The following is an 18,634-nucleotide window of genomic DNA, read 5'->3' on the forward strand; positions in this document are numbered from 1 at the left end:
AAGTTTATTTATGACTTATTTTGACAGCAGGAAGGGACAGAGAGAGGGAGAGGGAGAGTCCCAAGCAGGCTCCACACTCAGTGTGGAGCCCAACACGGGACTCCATCCCACGAACTGTGAGATCATGACCTGAGCTGAAATCAAGAGTCGGACGCTTAACCGACTGAGCCACCCAGGCGCCCCCAAAGTGCCCTTAAAAAATTTAGCAGTCAGGACCTTTCCATGAAGGATAACGTGGCACAAAAGAAACTGCCTGTCCCCACGACTTCCGGGGGATGGGAGGTAGTATTTTTAAAAATAACACGTCTGTAAAACGATTTATTCCCTCAAATCGAAATGAGACCTAGGTGTGCAAAATAAGAACACGTAAGTGTTCTTTTGCCTCGCTGCCCTGGGAGCCAGCATGTGTTCAGGCCGATGCCGGGCGCCACGGGCCATTCAGCCTGGCTCATGGATTAAAACCAACATCCCGTGTTAGCACAAGAGCACACGGGACGACGTGTCAGGGCGCTGACACTACTGAGCGAGCGCAAACACGCTTCCATCTGACACACGCAGCTATCTCCACGTGCAACGTGCAGATTAGTCGAGTAAGACAGCCGCTCTCCAGCTGATCTCGATCCTACAAAGGGTCAAAAGCCCGATCGAGTTCGCCCAGGAACAGGTGACACGGCTCCTTTCTGGCAACGCCAACGCCCCTTCTGCAGGAGACTTGACGCCGGCACTCGGGAGTCACGGGAGGGAGGTCGCTTCATCCGCTGACACGTGACAAAAGAGCTTTCATCACGGAACGGAACGACATCTTTGTCTTCCACCCAGCTTCTTAGGAGGAGGAGAAAAAGACGAATCATTAATCTCACGAATCGCTAATCCTCCAGGAACTCAGGGGACACCGAGTCTTCAAAGGCTGCTACTGTTCAAGCCAACCGCATTTCAAAAACAAACACGCCGTACAAACCTCCCGGGTTCTTGCCGTGCCTGTGGTCTCGGCACACTCAGGCCGAGCCCGTGGCCTTGTGCAGCCTTACTGCCATCCAGATGCCGACGCAAGCCAATGCAGAAACCCATCGGTCACCGCACTGACGGAGCGAGCTCCAGAGGAGGAGGGGTATGGAGCCCAGCACTGGCCCTCCGCTGCTGACACATAAAACCTTTCCTTAGAATCCCGTAAGCCTGTGCGAGAAAGCATCGAGCTCTCTTGGTAAAGTTCAGCCTCCATCCTTTACACCCGGCAGTGGAGAAATTCAGTGAAGTCTGGCCGGGCCCCCCCGAAGCGTGGCTCCCTCTCAGCACCCTGCCCGTGGCCTTCTCGAGCACCTTGGGGTCGTATCCTCGGGACTTGGCACACGTTACCAGGATTCCCTGCTACTTGTTTGTTCCTCTCTTTCTGCTCAGAGCTTCCTGAAAGCCAAAATTCTATCTTCCTCATCTCCAAATCCCCGGCACAGTGCATAGAACTAAACGCATATAGGCCCTGAGAAAATATTTGCTGAGTAAATAAGTGAACGGGGCTTCCTGTGGGCTCAGCCATTCCTCCCTCTGTGCAAGGATTCTCTCCATTGGCAACTGAGGTGTGTTTTAAAATAACGTCCTCAGATCCTTTCCACTCCTTCCTTCAAAAGGGAAAGCCTCGTCCCCTCCCCTCGGACAGGAGACCTAGAAATTCATTCCTAACCAACAGAATGGGGCGGAATGGATGCTGTGCCTTTGAGGCTGGGTCATAAAAAGGATAAAGCCCTCCTGGCTCTCGTTCTCTTAGATGGCTTATTCGGGGACAAGTCACCTGCAGTCATGAGGGTACTCAAGCGTCCTGTGGAGGGCGACTGAGGTCTCTTGTCGACAGCCGGCACCAACGTGCCTGCCACGTGAGGGAGCCACCGTGGACAAGACCTTCAAACCTCAGTCCGACCTCCAGATGACTGCATCCCTGCCTACATCTGACTGCAACCTTATGAGAGACTGAGCCAGGACCACCCAGTCCGCCGTTCTCAGACTCCTGATCCACAGAACACGTGAGAGATTATGTTTACTGCTGTCAGACTAACACGTTTTGGGGTGATTTGTTACGCAGCGATAGATAGCTAATGCAGCCAGCCCTGGAAGATGTGGGTGTTGTTTTATAAGGGATTTCCCTAATGACAAAGTCAGTTTATGGTCATGTCGTGCTTATAACAAAACAAAAAAAAAAAAATGTTATAATCAGTAGTGTTCTTCCCAATACAACCATAACGTGTATGATTAATATGCAAATTTTATGTTCCGCAAAATCACACTGATGTCTAACAGCTACGCTCAGTAAGTGTGGAGATGTGATATGGGACATTACAATACAACCCTTTTTGGAGGTTGTTTCTTGTTTTTAAAAATTATATATGCGTAGAAGTCGAGAATAATATCCATCAAAACCTTAACAATAACTTTCTCAGGGTGACAGTATTGTTATGTTTTCCTTTTTTTGTAATCTTTGGTTTCTATATATATATATATATATTATTAGTGGCCTATGTTTTCATTTTAAAATATTTTCTAATTCAATTAGTCCAGCAGCTATGTCTTATTGGTATTTCTATTCCTGACTCTAACACAGTAAGTAGCACATAGTAGGCGCTCAATAAAAAGGCACTGAATGTCCTTTAGATATAGATCCTGACTAGTGGACAGGTCTCTGAAGGGATCCAGGATAACATGAGCCCCAAAAGCTCAATGATGTGAAAAGGCGGCAGTCAATTTTCACAGGAAACAGGCTACTAAGTATAGGAAATCATTCCAACGTTGTATTCTTAGGACACAGTAACCACTGTTCTCTTTGAAACTAAGTATTTTGAGTGATTTATTATAAATTTATAATGACAGTTGTGAACACCTTTTTTTTTTTTTTTTGGCATGAGAACAGAGTCTGTTGATTGCCTCGGTGCTGAAAATAGTTTCTAAGTGTCCTCATAATAGCACGTCACCTGTAAACAGGTTTCAAGCCGATGCAAATTAACAAATGGCGAACAGATGGGTTAAGAGCTGACTTTTGTCAAGAGAGAGTCGGCAACAAACACTTTTTGGCTCCAGTCTTATGGGACCATTAGAAAGTCTTTCACTTCTCGCCAAACATCTTGCCTCAGTAGACAATCCATGTGGGGAAAATGACAAGTTACAAGGCCCATTAGACTACAGAGGACTGAAAGTTGGAGACTGGCAGAATCACCAAATCAACATACAAGAAACAACAGATAATGTTCCTTAAGAACCTTTCTGCCAGGGCGCCTGAGTGGCTCAGTCGGTTGAGCGCCCGACTTCGGCTCAGGTCATGATCTCACAGTCTGTGGGTTCAAGCCCCACGTCGGGTTCTGTGCTGACAGCTCAGAACCTGGAGCCTGCTTCAGATTCTGTGTCTCCCTCTCTCTCTGACCCCCCCCCCCCTTCATGCTCTGTCTCTCTCTGTCTCAAAAATAAACAAACGTTAAAAAATAAATAAATAAAATTTAGAAAAGAAGCTTTCTGCCAAAGAGGAAAAAACCCTCGGTCTGGCATCCCTGAAAGTCTCTGAGGAACACGCACCTGTGCATGGTTGGTCCCGTTCATCTTATCCTGGAAGCAAACATTAAATTGTGAAGAAAACCCTAAAATCCTAGAAGGGGTGGTGTGAGTGTCCACCGGGGAGGGACAAGACCCCCAGAGGCATCCCCAGTGACCTCCCAGTTCTCCACTGGCCTTTCTCCATCAAATGTCTCCTCCCCGGAGAGGCCTTCTCAGACCTCCCCCCCCCCCCACCTCCTGATCTAAGCGGTCTCCCCCGCTCCCACCCCTTACCACCCTACATCGTCTTTTCTAAGCACCAATCTTAACCAGAAATTATTATGTGAGCTTGTTACTTTGTTTGGGGGTGCTTTTTGTTTGGTTTGGCCTTTTCCCCCCAGCAAACAAAAAGCTTCAGGAAGGTGGGACCACATCTGTGTTGCTCATGACTGGGTCCCCACAGCCTAGGACAGTGCCTGGCAGACAGTAGGTATGATAAATATTTGCTCCTCCAAAAGAAAAGAGAAGAGATCTTGTGTAAAGGCAAACAACCGAGTCTTACCTGCAAACACTGCTCAGGGCTGGAAATTTTAAAAAGTCTGGTTGAGCCTTGAACAACCCAGGTTGGAAGTGCCTGAGTCCGCTTACACGCGGCTTTTTCTCCAATACGGTACCGTGAACGTATCTTCTCTTCCTTATGATTTTCTTAATAAAATTTCTTTCCTCTAGCTTATTTTACCGTGAGGCTATATAATACGTTTAACATATACAATCAGTGTTCGTCGACTGTTTATGTCATCTGTAGGTTTCCGGTCGGTATCAGCCTATCAGTGGTTAAGCGCTGGGGGAGCCAAAAGTTATATCCAGCTCTTTGTGCCTGTAACGTAACCCCCGCATCGTTCAAGGTCTCAAGTGTAGTTTGTAACTGAGGATGTAACCAAAAGAGGGTACAACAGGAGGGCAGGACAGGCTAGGGAATGTGTCTAGAGTCCAAGCCAAGCCATTTGGGAGTACCGCCTCTCTACGGGGAGCGTGTGCGCTCACAGAAAAGCTATGAGCAAAGACTGGTGTGTTGACGTTTCTTTCTGTCTTTCCTTTTTTTTTTTTTTTTTTTTTTTTACAGAGAGAGTGTGAGCATGAGGGGGAGAGGGGCAGAGGGCAAGAGAGAGAATCTTAAGCAGGTTCCAGGCTCAACACAGAGCCTGATGCAGGGCTCGAGCCCATGAACAGCGAGATCATGACTTGAGCCGAAATCAAGAGTCAGACGCTCAACCAACGAGCTACCCAGGAGCCCCTGGTGTGTTTGCATTTCTGATTCCACATTGGGTGAGCCTGGCCTTCATCCACTAGGGCTTCTGGCACAAAACAACCCAACCGGGAAACGGATGAATCACCCGTGGCATATTCGAGAGAGCAACAAAAAAGAACAAACAACCTGGCTGAATCCAACAGACACTGCGTGGAGTGAAAAAGAGATGATAACAAAAGATTATGTGTCGTGTGCCTCCATGTACACAAAGTTCAAGAACAGGTAAACGTAACCGTCCCCAGAAGGTGGAGCAGTGTTAAACTTGGGTAGGGAGGCAGCACGTGTGCCGACTGGGAGCCCGGGGAGGAGCCCTCAAGGGATCCCGGACGTGGTGGCCACGCGGCCCGATGTGGGTGGACACCTGTGTGAAGGCCGCACGTGTTCTCAACCTTACAGTCTCTCTCATCTCTCCTACTAGGAAAAAGAAGGGGTCGTATTTTACTCGCTTAAAAACGGGCAAGTGAGCCCAGCACGACTCTGATCCCAGCTCTCCCAGATTTCTAGGTGGCCTCCAGCTTTCTCAAAACGTGCTCCTCAGCTGTCTCGTCAGCCGTACTTTCGGCTCTGCCAACTTTGGGAACGTGACGGGGAAATAAATAAAAGGCTGTAAGGTATCTTACAATCCCAGGTGGGGGGGTGGGGGGGAACCACGCACCAAATATGTCATTTACGAACGGTGTCATAACTGCTTCACTTGAGATCTATACAAGATATGTTACCCGCACGCTCGGTTTCTAATCTCAGCGGAGCCCTTTTTCAAAAGAAGGAACGATCTCACAAAAATAACTTTCCGTGGGCCAAAACCAAGCACCAAGTAGAGCTCACCCAGGACGGAAGGGCTTTCGCAAACCCCTTACTCACTGAGGCGGCAGGACGAGCGTGGTGGGCTGGGCCTTTGGTCTGCGCTTGGCCGATACCCCCATCTGGTTAGCAGAACGTTTCAACGACTGCTGGTTCAAAAGGCCAGACGCCAGGCCCGCGTGGTACTGCAACTGCAGAGAGAAGCGGAGCGAAAAGGGGAGAAAAATGACATTTGGTAAAAGGAGGACAAAGGCCGTGAAACTATCGACACTTGATATATCACCCCCCCCCCCCCCCCCCCCCCGCCACCTGAGAACATTTCAAATCACCGCAGATACAGCTACTAACATTTTGCCTCAAGGAACGTATTTGTGAGGGGACGAGACAAACAGGAAAGGAAACGTGGTCAAGGCTGTTGGGCACAGCATTACATAATGATGAGAAACTGGGAGCGATCTGAGTGGCCATCAACAGCCGGGAACCTGGCTGAGATAACGGAAAGAACTTTACAGCACCATTTTGGTGATTAGGATACAGGTTACACTGTCAACAAAGAGGCATGTAAAAAGGTGGTCTCTTAAATGTTAACAGTATATTCCTAAGTAGTAGAACCCAGGTCACTGTTACCTTCTTCTTTATTTTTTCACTACTATTCATACGTGCTTTCGATAAATGGTTTTCTACAGCCGATGTCATTTTTTATAATAAGATCCTGAGGGATTCCTTAAAGACAAATCAGTTCTCGGAACTCTTGCTAACAATAAAAGCCACGTAACTCGGTGGTCTGCTCGAGTAGACCGGGAGCACAGCGTGGCTTATCACAAACCTATACGGAACGCAGCACAGGTCGGCCTCAGCCTTCAGAACCGCTGGGCCACTGTTCCCAGTGGTGGAGAGACAAGTGTCAATCCTCAGGACAGGCTCCTGGGTATAGCCCACAGCCCAGTATACAAATGGGTCCAGGCTCACTGAAGGGAAGTGGATGGAGAAGTTCATTTTACTCTGTATAAACGCAATCGGAACAATTGCTAAGGAGGCCAAACACTCTAAGCGGGCTCTGGAAGTGGGCCTGTATCCTTTGCTTTGTTCTGGACAGACCGCTCGGGACACGGCATTTTCCTTCTCTAGGCCTTAATTTCGCTATTGGAAAAGAGAAGAAATGCTGCCTAATTCTAAACCAGACAGGACTTGGAGAAAAACATCTACTTTACTGAGTTACAATTTACATGAAATAAAATGCACACGTTTTAAGCGTACAGCTTGAGCAGTTTTGATCATGTATATACCTGTGAAACTGCCCCCCCCCCCAATCACGGTACAGATAACGTCCTTCACTGCAGAAAGTTCCCTCGTGCCCCAGTGTAGTCAGTCTCCCCCCCGCCACCCCCAAATCTCACCAGCAGGAGCTTTTGTTTTAAAATACCACTCATCATCCTCCCTCTTTGCCAAGTGAGGCTGATATCCAATCTGACATGTGACAATGATTGCTATCTTCCTTTTCTAATCCCATACTTTTGTGTTTTAGATTGTAAGAGCTGTCATCAATCTCTCTATAATAAAATTATCCTTGAAAGGTATCCCAATTTTGAACAGATGTAAATAAAACATTCAAATGTGAAAATGCCAAGCTAAGAATTTGGATTGAGACCATTTATAACATCCAATATGTTTCTTCCTCCCTTCCCAAATTAAGCAAGGTCTTTCAAACATTTATTTAGAATTAACTAAACATACAAATAGTCATTCACTCTGAAGCTCTGAATCAATGTCTTTTCAAAATGCTCTTCCGAGGCATAGATTTCCTTTGCAGAGTCAGCTACCCTACAGTTCATGGTAATGAAAGTGGTGACCACCATATCAAAGGGGCTGGGCCCTGGATGCAAAGGGTAATAACGTTCAGAAAAATAAATGGCCTCACCTAAAGCCACCGGGCTGCACACAAATAGAGAGTGAAAGAAAAGAAAACCAATTGAAATGATCTGCTTCTTGAAAGTGGCTATAAAAAATGAAGATATCCAGTGACCCAGTAAGACTGAAATGTCTGCGTTTGGAGCATCCATATTGCTTTTTAACAGGCTCTTGATTTACTTGGTCGATTTGCTGTGGGAGCCTCATGGCTGAACAATACAAGACAAAGATATATCACATTCATAATAAAAATGGAGTTCTTCTCAGGGTGGAAAAGGGGGGGGGCATAATTTGGCTCTAACAACTCATCTTGGACCAATGAATTTTGCTCAAATTTGTTTTTCTCGGACAGATTTCTTAAATGGGAAATCAATGGAAGCAAGGGACAGTACAAGTTTGAAAGACAATGTTTCAAAATGTCAGCTACTTGGGTTTCGATCCTCCCCACCAGAATTTGCAATGAGTGCAATATGCATGGGGCTTTATGGAATTAAAGGGAAAGACAGCTTGGCAGGGGTCCCTTCCTGGCTCAAGGCATCGTCTCTCCTTTTGGCTCTCCTTCTTCTCTGTATCTTATTAGGGCCCACGCAAGCTCAGCCATTCCGGCCCTGCTGACTCTTTCAGCAGCAGAGTCCTGCTAACTATGCAGAGTGGCAGCGTGGTTTTGCCCACCTGGCATCATTTTGATCATTTGCTCAAACAAACAAAAAACCCCCAAAACAGCAGAAATGCATGCTCGCTGCTTTCTTTTTAAAGGGTTCCTTTAAACCTTCTGCCATCTTGGGCACTCTTAACATACAGTGCACCTCTAAGAGCACACAGAGACTCCCCTTCCCAAAAAAACAAAACCTGCCCTTCAAAGCTGACTCATAGTGATTAAGCGACATTTGTTAGTCATATATACGTATCCCAGTTTCCAGGAACACAGCTCCGACTGGCAAGATCTATAAGGGGCCCATTAAATATTTACCGAACCATCTTTATAATGGGAGGAAAGGTCAAAGTTAATAAAACGGACAGGCAGATTCTGTCCAACTGGATTTATACATTATTTAAGCACCAAACACTCCATTCCATGAAACACAGTTTAGATCTGAAAAGACTCTTGGAAAACATTCACTCAGCCAATGGTTCTAAAACAGCAGAAGGGAGTTCAGAGCGAATCCACAAATTAACATTAAGAACATATCACTCCCCGAAATACTGCCATAAGTTTTCAATTACAGGTTCTGCAATATTTTCTATAAAAATATATTTCAATAAACATACTTTGCTCCAAATGTCTGTGGCATGGAAACAACTCTATTTCAAAAAGCAACTTATCAAAGTTCTAATGTGATTTTCCTGTCCAAGATCGTTTCTCCACTAACGAGCAAGAATAAAATGAAAGAGGGTGAGAAATAAAAGAATCCATTCTTTTTAACTCCCACATCTCATGGCTGTGGGGAATGGGAATGTCTGTGTGGCCAGTATTTATTTACTGGTAAATTGCCACTCTGTGGTTAACAGCTTTTTCAAGGCTTGTTTGAATTTGGAGAACATTTCTCTCAGTTGCAATTTTGCAGCTACCGTCAACTTCCTGTTTTCCACGACCGACCTCGGACTTTTCGGTAGGTTCTCAACCTAAAGCCCTTTCGAATCAATTATGTCTACTAATTACCTCTAAACCTGGGGAAATTTCAACAACTCGTAATGAGCTGGGGAGAACACCTCTTGGAATCAGGAAAACTTTGACCTCCTGGATATTTTCTTTAAAGTAACACTGTCTTCTTAGGGATACTGATCAGGCAACAATGCCGAGTGTTGTCAGATAAGGTCCTTGTAAACCCTAACGTGCAGACCAACAGCCTCTGTAATCGGCGTCCCCTTTAAGCATGCGCCACTGGACCCTGCTACTAACAAGAGCTGTGTGATGTCACACACCTCCCTCCCTTCCCTCTCGACAAAACAGGCATCACATCTTCTCCTCTAGCACTGGAGTGTCATTCCTCTGGCTTCCTAAAGCAGTTACCTGGGCATCTGGCTTCACCCTACGGTGGTGAGGCAATGTCCCCCCCAATTTCATGCGTCAAACTCAACAACCCTCTTCTCCCGGATAGCCTCATTCTTTACAGAACCTGCTTTTAAACAAGTCTACTGACGCCTAAATTCAATTAGCTTGAATATGTTTCAAATTACAAATAACAACACATACTGGGAGGAACTATTATTAAATTGTAGAAACCAGGATTCAAATGCAAAGTTTCTGACTTAAATCTTGGGTTCAGAAAACCAGATGAGCAATGACCTCCTCTGGTTGGCTCTCCACGTGGCTCACTGTCCTCCACATTGTTCTCAATGTTTCTATCTGCTCCAAAACAGATAAAGGATAAGTTTTGCAATGGACAGAAGTTTGAGGAGAAAACAGAAGCAAAGCCATCACCTCTATCACATTCAATATACTAATTAAGCCAGTGGCATTCAATTAGGCCTAGTACTTAAAGGCTGAGATGTCTGCTGAAACCTCCCTGCGGTCCATGGTGCAGCATCTATCATTCCCAGCATTATCCTACCTATGCCATATGGCCTGAATCCCACTTTAAGAAAACCTGACATTCAAAATTCTCAAAATTCATCAGCCAGGTCAACCAAGGTTGGATTCTCCCCACTGTGAAAATCATGATTTCCTTTTCAAAGATTCACCAAAGGCTTCTTTTGAGGGATGGGGGGGGAGGGGGTGTAAAAAAAAAATTTCTCGTAACCTTAGGGCGTAGTTCACGTTATCTTTAAAAATCACTTCATGTATAATTACATGTAAGTTTCTACGACCGCTAGGAAGCCACCCTGGCACTTCGGTAACTAAACCCTTTGGGTAAGGAGTAAGAACTAAGTTAAATTCTGGCTGGCTTAGACAAGGGCCCACAGGAGGAGAGGAAGAGATCAAGAGGCTAGGGAGCCCCCCATCTCCTCCCCCAAGCCCTCCAGGCCAGTTTCCCTTCTCTGAGCACTGAGACCGGGCAGCCTGGAAAGGCAGCCTGTGTTATTTCCTGGTCCAGGAGTGACGCGAAGCTGGCCACCAGGGGAGACATTTCTTGAGGGTGCAAACCTTGGTACTGATTACTCTGTATTCGCAAAGTGTATCCAGGATAGTGCACTACTGAATTTGTCAGGTGGTAAGTGGATTAGCAGATTCGAGAAACTGCTATGGCCTGGCCTGGCCTTGTCACTGCAGCCAATCTAGGGAGCAGAATGGTGCCATCAGACAGTCCCCTGAAGGCTGGCCACTTACAGAAGCAAACACACTGCTCTGCAGGTGCTCACTGCCACGGCAGAGCCACAAGGAACCCCTTCCTTCCTCCTCTACCAACTGCCAAAAGCGGGGGGTGGGGGGGTGGGGGGGTGTATCTAAACCCCTCTTCAGGCCTGAGTTCAGGAAAAGGCATCTTACAGGGACTGTACTCAGATTACTTCAAATCACAGAATTCTAATGTCAGAGAAGGGCCTTGGAGACACCAGCCTCCACTCCCCTCCATCCCCATTGTGCGGGAAAGGAGACTCGGGCTTAGAGAAGTCACTGGCCCAAGGTCACACTGTGCTGAGGGGGAGGTAGGCCAGTCAGGATTCCCCTCCAATGTCTTTTTCCGGTGGCGCTAAGTGCGCTGCAGCTTTCTAACTGGAAGACCCGACATGTGTCCCCTCTGCTTCAGCAGGAGGGCACAGTGGCTCTTCCCAGCCCGGGAATGAGACTGTGCTCGCGGAGCCTGGTGTTAGCTAGCATCACTGGGGTCTGCTGGCTGGTTTGCTCCCCTCAGGCCGACCCTTTCACGCACTGACATGCCACGTGGTCTTTCTTCCCTTCGACAGACTCCAGTCATGTCTCAAGTGGGGAGTTTGGGGAAGTGCTAAATTCTACCATTTTAAGGTTTTAGTATCATTCATGGCTAAAACCTTGGAGAAAAGAAATCAAGAGACCTCAGTATTGTCCAAAAATCTAGATTCTACCCTCGGCAATAACGCATTTAACCTTCCTGGCATCTCTGCTATCCTTCTGTGATGGGGCAATTGTGCTACGGCCTAATAGATTTTTATACGTTCTCTTACTGTCCAGGAGAATCCACACGGATCATCTGTTTTAACCTGGGGATTCTCTTTGAGAAGGTGTGTAACACATCGTGACGGCAATAAGCAGGGATATTAGCCATGCAGTGTCACTTCCCCTGCAGATCACTGGCCAGAACAGCCAGCACTGGTTGGCATGAGTATGTTGAAAGTCCTTCCAGGACACGAGAGAACACGCCAAAGCTCACGGCCGTGACCTCAGGACACAGAACGCGTGGGTCAAGTTACACCCCACACTGCTGGAATGCACGTTATGTGGCAGGGTGCGGCAGGGGCTAATCTGAGATTCTCAGCCTGCACCCATTTCCCCTCAAGCATTAAACGAGAACCAATATTTGTGCAACACCAGGCACACTTTGCTGCTACTTTGAGTTGCAAGACCTTTGCCCCTCATTATTGCAATATATTTTGTTTCCAGCTAATGAGAAAAAAAACATGTATTACGATAATGCTCTGATTCTTCTTTTGAACATAACTCTAAGGACAGAAACAAGCAAGCCTGACTGTTATTATCTGCGCCAAGGAAAACAGCGACAGAAAAATACTATAAATCTAATTGTTTTGCTTGGGGTTTTATCTAAATATTAGATAATGGTATTAGCTTCTTTCCTCCTTTTATCTCCTAACGCTTCTTTCAAATAGCCAATATTAAAAAAAAAAAAAAGAAAGAAAGAAAGAAAAGAAAAGGAAACAACTTTAGATTTGAACGTTTATGGGTAAATGATCTTTTTACTTGGTCAAAACAGCATCAATAAACCATAAGAAGGAAGCCTCCAATTTATTTGCCTATTTGTTCCCCGCTGGGAAGCTGGGTTTCAGGCCTTTCAATTACCAGGACGGCAGGACCCGAGTCAGAGCTCTGCTCGGGCCCGACTGTGGCATCATTTACATGCTAAATGCCATGTGGGTTTCGTTTTTCCTGCACACCAACCCTCAAATGTCCAAACTTCACAAACTGTCAAAGAAGCAGATAAAGAGGACGAGGAGCAGGCTTTTACTTTCCGAAACCTCCGTAATGTTCAGGGCCGTCTACGATGGCCTCTAGTTCATCCCAGAACTCACACGTTTATTAATAGGCCTTTCTCCACAACTTCTCCTGTTTACACGACAGCTGTATGCGCGTTATCACACTTCAGAGATGCCAATCAGCTGGAAGAGATCTCACTCATCCATCTGAGCAGACTCACCAACGAAGCAAACAGTCAACGTGGCTAAAAATGGAGGAAACCGCCACCGTGGGGACTACGGGTAAAGGAAGAGAGTAAAAAGACAAAAGAAAGCAACGAAGGAAAGACAACAGGCAAGGGTACACCAGGATCTGCATTTCTCTGTCTCTGTTACTTACTCCCCTCAAACCTCAGACCAGGCCCTCAACCTACCCAGCCAGGGTAGTCCTAGAGAGCAACATACAGGGTCATAAAGGAAGATCATCACTTAAAATGCAGACAGAAACATAATTCAGATTAAGGCAAAATGTGACAAGGTCCCAACGAGAGAATCCTAACAGATTATAAAAGCACGGTGACAATGAGAGGACATTCCTGTTCCCTGTGATCCTGTTAGAGGAAAACGTCCGTGGCAGAAGGGTCATCACGTCCTTGTCTCCAACTAAGCTTGAACCAGCCCAGAACAATTACCCTTTTACACACTATATACTCAACAAAAACAGAACGTGTGCCTGACTTCCTCTGTTATGACCAAAGAAAGGAGGTGGAGGGAAGAATGGCACATCCCAGAATTCTATGCTTCCACCAGAAATGCTGAACACTCATCTCTAAATGCACACAAAAGGCCTACAACGAAAGTCTAAAAAAGGAGGCTAGGCTTATGTCTAAGGCCCCTTCTAACATTAAAATTCTAGGATGTTATAAATATTTCTCTTAAGAAAATGCAGTTCTGAACCTGACTTCCGAATATAAAAATCAACGTTGGTGAAATTTAAATATACTTATGAAGTGCAAACATCTTCCTAGTCACTAAAAGTCTCCGACCGAGGCAGTTATACTGAGGGGTGCGGAAGAGGCTCTCCATGGTGTCCACCTCCCGGTGTGAGCAGAAACCGAGAGCACTAGGGGCCTGATGGGCGCGGGACGCTTACGGACATACCAAAATACCTTGTTTGCTACTCTTCCCAAACACTCATAGGGGAGGCATGGGGGAACAGCTGAATATTCCCATACAACGCATCTATCCCGGGGTATTTCTTTACCTTGCGCCTCCTCTAAAAGGTTGGATGGGGGAGATCAACTGAGAAATGAATAAAATGAAAACCACTGGACCCTTGTGTACCCCAAATCTAGACTGTGAATGCCAAGTCTTCATCATCTGCCCAGTTATCACTAAATAGATTTCAGTCAAGAAACCAGTAAAGATGATTTCTTTAAATGATCATCACAATAAACACGAAATTTTGATTAGAGTATTATCAGCTTCTCTTCTGGGCAATAGAAGTGATTCCAATGCACCTTCCAGTTCACTCAGGTTTAGCTGGAGCTTCACTCTACCATCTGCCAGCGTGAACAAGTGCTCATTTCAGCTCCCAGCACCGTGTTCCTTTCCATCACACGCGGCCCCCATCAGCTTCTCCCACTTCCTTCCAGAAGCCGACTGTCAGCCGGGGAGGCAACAGGCTGTCAGTCAGGGATCTGGTCTGACCTCCCTCCACCCCTGGCTTACTTGGGATAGGAAGTAGGAAGAGGTGGGGAAGAAGGAAAGGTAGTGCAGAGAAAACTAGGAAGGAGAAGGGGAAACAGGGAGCCATGGGATCATGGACTTTAAGATCCAGAACTACAATGTCCGACAAAGTGAAAAGAGCAGGAGGAGAGGGGCCCCTGGGTGGCTCAGTCGGTTAAGCGTCCAACTCTTGGTTTCGGCTAAGATCATGATCTTGCACAGTTCATGAGTTCAAGCCCTGCATCGGGCTCTGTGCTGACAGTGCGCAGCCTGCTTGGGATCCTCTCTTTCCCTCTCTCTCTCTCTCTCTCTCTCTCTCTGTCCCTCCCCTGTTCACACACATGCACATGCTCTATAAATAAATAAATAAATAAATAAATAAATAAATAAATAAGCAAGATTTTAAAAAAAAGAGAGAGAGCAGGAGTGGAGAAGGTGGAGAACAGCTGTAGGAATTAGATAGGATATACGCAAAAGCCTTAAACACAGTGCCCAGCATGCCGTGGACAAAGACAGAGCTGATCTTGTGATGACCAGATGTGACTACACCCAGAAATTCACCTCTTCCAACAATGCCAGAATGACTGAATTTTCACAAAACTGATCAGAACCCACGTTTTAATCAAAAACTGTTTCCCTACACACGTCAGATCATAAAACGGTAATGGTAATGGAAAAGAGAACAATGCACCCTACAGGCTGTTCTGAATGAGTAGCTACATTGAGAAGGAACCCCAACTCAATTCTTGTACAATTCAGGAGAATCCATCACACTGGTCATGGCTCTCGGCTGACTCAGAATAAAACCCTCAATAAAATCGAGGACAACTGCATAAGGCTTGTGGAAACACTGTAAGAGAAAGAAAAGAAAGGAAAGAAAGGAAAGAAAGGAAAGAAAGGAAAGAAAGAAAGGAAAGAAAGAAAGAAAGAAAGAGAAAAGCAATACAGAGGATTAGCAGGGAGACTCCTACTAACACAGTGTGGAAATTGTTCTTTTTAATCTACACACAACCTAAATGCCCAGTCACCCTTGATGCCTTAAACACTCGAGTTACAGAGTATTTCTGACGCAAGCCACAAAGTAGTCAGGACTGGAAGATCAAAGTCTCTCTCCAGACTCCCAGGCCTTGTTTTCTTCTTACAGGACTGTTGAAGGTTTTCTCTTGGTTTAAGTTCTGGCTGTGACCGTCTACAAGTCCATAAAAGTATGAGAAGTATAAAACAAAAGCAAAACAGATGTTAGCCTAAGTGTTAGGATTTTCCTGTGGTAAATATAGGGCTAGGGTTTCTTTTATTTTGGAATAAAAAAAAAAAACAACCCAAAATCATACCTAGTAACAGAGGGTATGTTTTTGGTTTAAAATGAACAACAGGTCAGAGTGAGTTTTCTACTGATCAACGTGACCCAGGCATGATTTCTACTACTGTTGATCTAATGGAGAATGTAGGCTTGTGGTCAACTGTCTGGATGTAAGTCACAGGCCGTGTGTGACCGTGAGTGAGTTATTCAACTTCCCGGAGCCCCTCATCTTTCTCCTCTATGACTAGGGTAGGAAGGCTACTCAATACTGCTTGGTTCCTCTAGAAGCAATCTGGGGTTTCCCTAAGCAAAACCACACTCGGGGGCTTGAAGTTAGTGAGGGGTTAGGTCCATGAAAGTGCTGAGCAAAATGACTGGCACAAAATACACACTCCATAGAGGTTAACTGTGAGTATGAGCAACAGGCTGAGGTTGTTGAGCCATTAACAATTAGACCAAGTATCAAGGGTGACTGGGCCAGTAACCGGAAGGCCTTGTTTCCGACAAAAAAAACCTTAGAGGAGATGGACCAGCAAAACACAGGCCTATTTCTGGGTGGATCTGAGGAGGGGGAGGATACGGGGACGGCTGGACCACAAGAGAGCGGAGCCCCTGCTTTGATTTGCAAGTTACTTCCTCTCGCGATGTTTGAAGCCCTACTCAAACTTTCCAAATTCTGCAGTGCAGAACAAACCCGGCAACCAAACTAGGGATCAGCAGCACACAGCTGGGAATGTCCAAGGAGGAATGTTAACAGCACATCTATCACCAACCACATCCATCCAGAAGATCTCAGACGTGGGAAGTAGCTTTTGGCACCAGGGGTAGGAAACGAAGACCAGGAAACTGGCACCACATCCAATGTTTCGTTTTCATCCACAATAAATAGGCTGCCTTTCCTCTAAGTACCTGGCACAGGAGGCTAGAAGAGTCGCAGCTTGTTTAAGCCAGCCTAGAAGACGTTCTAAAACCTCTTTTACAGGGCTGATCAGTACGGTATTTGTGTGTGTGTGTCTGTCTTTAATCTGTTTCTGAACTGGATGCCCCAAGACATCCAGAGCTGTCTCATCATTTTATAAGCCCCACAGGCCTAGCACAGGCACCTACATAGGTGTTCAATAAATATTGGCTGAGAACAAGATGGCCTGAAAGATGCAGAGGACAGTGCCAGACACGGATGGATATACAAAAAAAAAAAAAAAGTTCTCTGCTTTTAGAAGGTCAAGATCTGCCTAGAATGTAAGCTCCACGAGAGCAGATAAGAGCTCTACAGAGCTCCCCAGCCTTCACTGCTATACCCCCGGTGTCTAGAACATCACCTGGCACCCTAATAAAAAAATAATAGTAGCCAATGTGTATATAGGACTCACTGTGAACTGTTATTCTAATTCCTGTAATTGAATTAATCTGTACAACCACTCTAAGAGGTAGGTACCATGACCTCTATCTTACAGATGAGGAAACTGGAGCACAGATGGCAAGTGGCTTGCCCAAGATCACAGGACCGGTAAGAGGCAGGGTCAGGAGCGGCATCTAGACGGCCTGGCTCCGGGGTTCCTGCTCTGTACCCGCTACGCTATTTGGCCTCTCCGGAATTTCACGTGTTCCCAAGGAGTATTTTTTTAAACAAATGAATGCATAACTAGCATGACAAGAGATCTGAACTAAATGTCAAAGATTGGTAGGAATTTGGGATTCTGAATCCCGCACGAGGTCTCCTCCACAAGGAGGGGAAGGCGATGGAGTTCTCCCGCCCCCCACCCCCACCCCCACCCCCACCCCATTCCCATTCCCCAGCTCGGCCTTTTCAGGCTGCGACGAGCAATCCTACTCAGTTCCTAACGGTTTGCTGTGCGGCTGGCTCCATGGGAAGCGGGGAAAACTGGAGACGTGTCCACAGCCAGGCCTCTCGGGAAGCCGGAGCACAGCTTAACCACTGTTCAGGGAAAAGCTCCGAGAGTTCCCAGCCACGCTCCCCGCCACCGCTGCCCGTGCCTTCCGAGCTCCTGTCCTGTCCTGTCCACGGCAGACCCCCTGCCGCCCTCCTCCCCCTGTTCCCTCCCGGGCCTTGCCTGCCGCCGTGTGGGTGTGTGAGCGTGCGAGTGTGTGAGCGCACGCGCGTGCACACCTTTTCACCCACCCGGTGCCTGCTGGTGTCTCGCACAGGAGAAACAGAGGATGGGACGGGGATCTGCCAGGACAGAGCATCATTTTTTCCCACAATACAAAAGTGTACAGAAAAGCCCTTAACGTCGAAAGCTTTCTCCTCAATGTAAGCACCAAAACTCCTTTGACAGCAAAAACCGACACGAACTGATGTGAGTCTATTTAAATCTTAATTTATCTCACTTAGTGTGTGACTAGTCTAACATTTTGCTACACAATGTTTGATTGCAGGGAGCTGCCCCAGACCCTGCTGGAGAAACGTAACATGTGCTGTATGAACCACAGTACCTTTCTGTAATCCAAAATACTCTAAATCCAAAACACATTCAGATCCCCAAAACTCTGGAACAGGAGCTGTGAACCCGGGCCATGCAGTGGAGAGCGGGGTCCGGGGGAACAGCGCCCACGCCGGCCTGCATCTCAGAAACAGCTGGTGGCCTTTGACTCGGGCACCCATCCCTGGTCCTAGTGGCCGCAGCCAGTCTGGAGAGTCGCAGGGCCCAGGGCATGAGAGCCCACCTCTCTGGAACCCACTGCTCCACCCCACGACGCTGCCCCCTCCCCGTCCCCACCCCCCTGCCACTCTGACCAGCTTCCTTTACGAGAACACCCACGCTCACTCCCGTCGTAGGGCCCCCTTCACTAGCTGCCCCCTCTGCCTGGAATACTCTACCCTGATCTCCGCACGCCTGCCCGACTTCTCCTAGTGCAGGTCTCAGCCTGCACTTCACCTTCCCCGAGAGCGCTCTCTGGCCACCCAAACTACAGGAGCTTCTAGGTACTCGCTCGCACATCATGGTGCTTCGTCGTAGTCAAAGCAGTAGACCCAACTGGGTGTTTTATAGGAACTGTTTGTTTCTTTGTTTAGTGTG

At 46.8% G+C, this 18,634-nt stretch overlaps 1 protein-coding gene across 3 annotated transcripts in view; it reads right to left on the reverse strand.

Moving 5' to 3' along the window:
* Positions 1-18,634, reverse strand: part of MED27 (mediator complex subunit 27) — a 199,516-nt gene that overhangs the window by 127,393 nt on the left and 53,489 nt on the right. For all 3 annotated transcript variants that reach the window (XM_007078840.3, XM_007078841.2, XM_042965190.1), the window contains exon 3: positions 5,678-5,808. In XM_007078840.3, coding sequence (XP_007078902.1) covers positions 5,678-5,808 — 131 coding nt within the window. The remainder of the gene's footprint in view (positions 1-5,677; positions 5,809-18,634) is intronic.

The sequence above is a fragment of the Panthera tigris genome, chromosome D4 (genome assembly GCF_018350195.1).
Source record: "Panthera tigris isolate Pti1 chromosome D4, P.tigris_Pti1_mat1.1, whole genome shotgun sequence".
Classification (NCBI taxonomy): domain Eukaryota; kingdom Metazoa; phylum Chordata; class Mammalia; order Carnivora; family Felidae; genus Panthera; species Panthera tigris.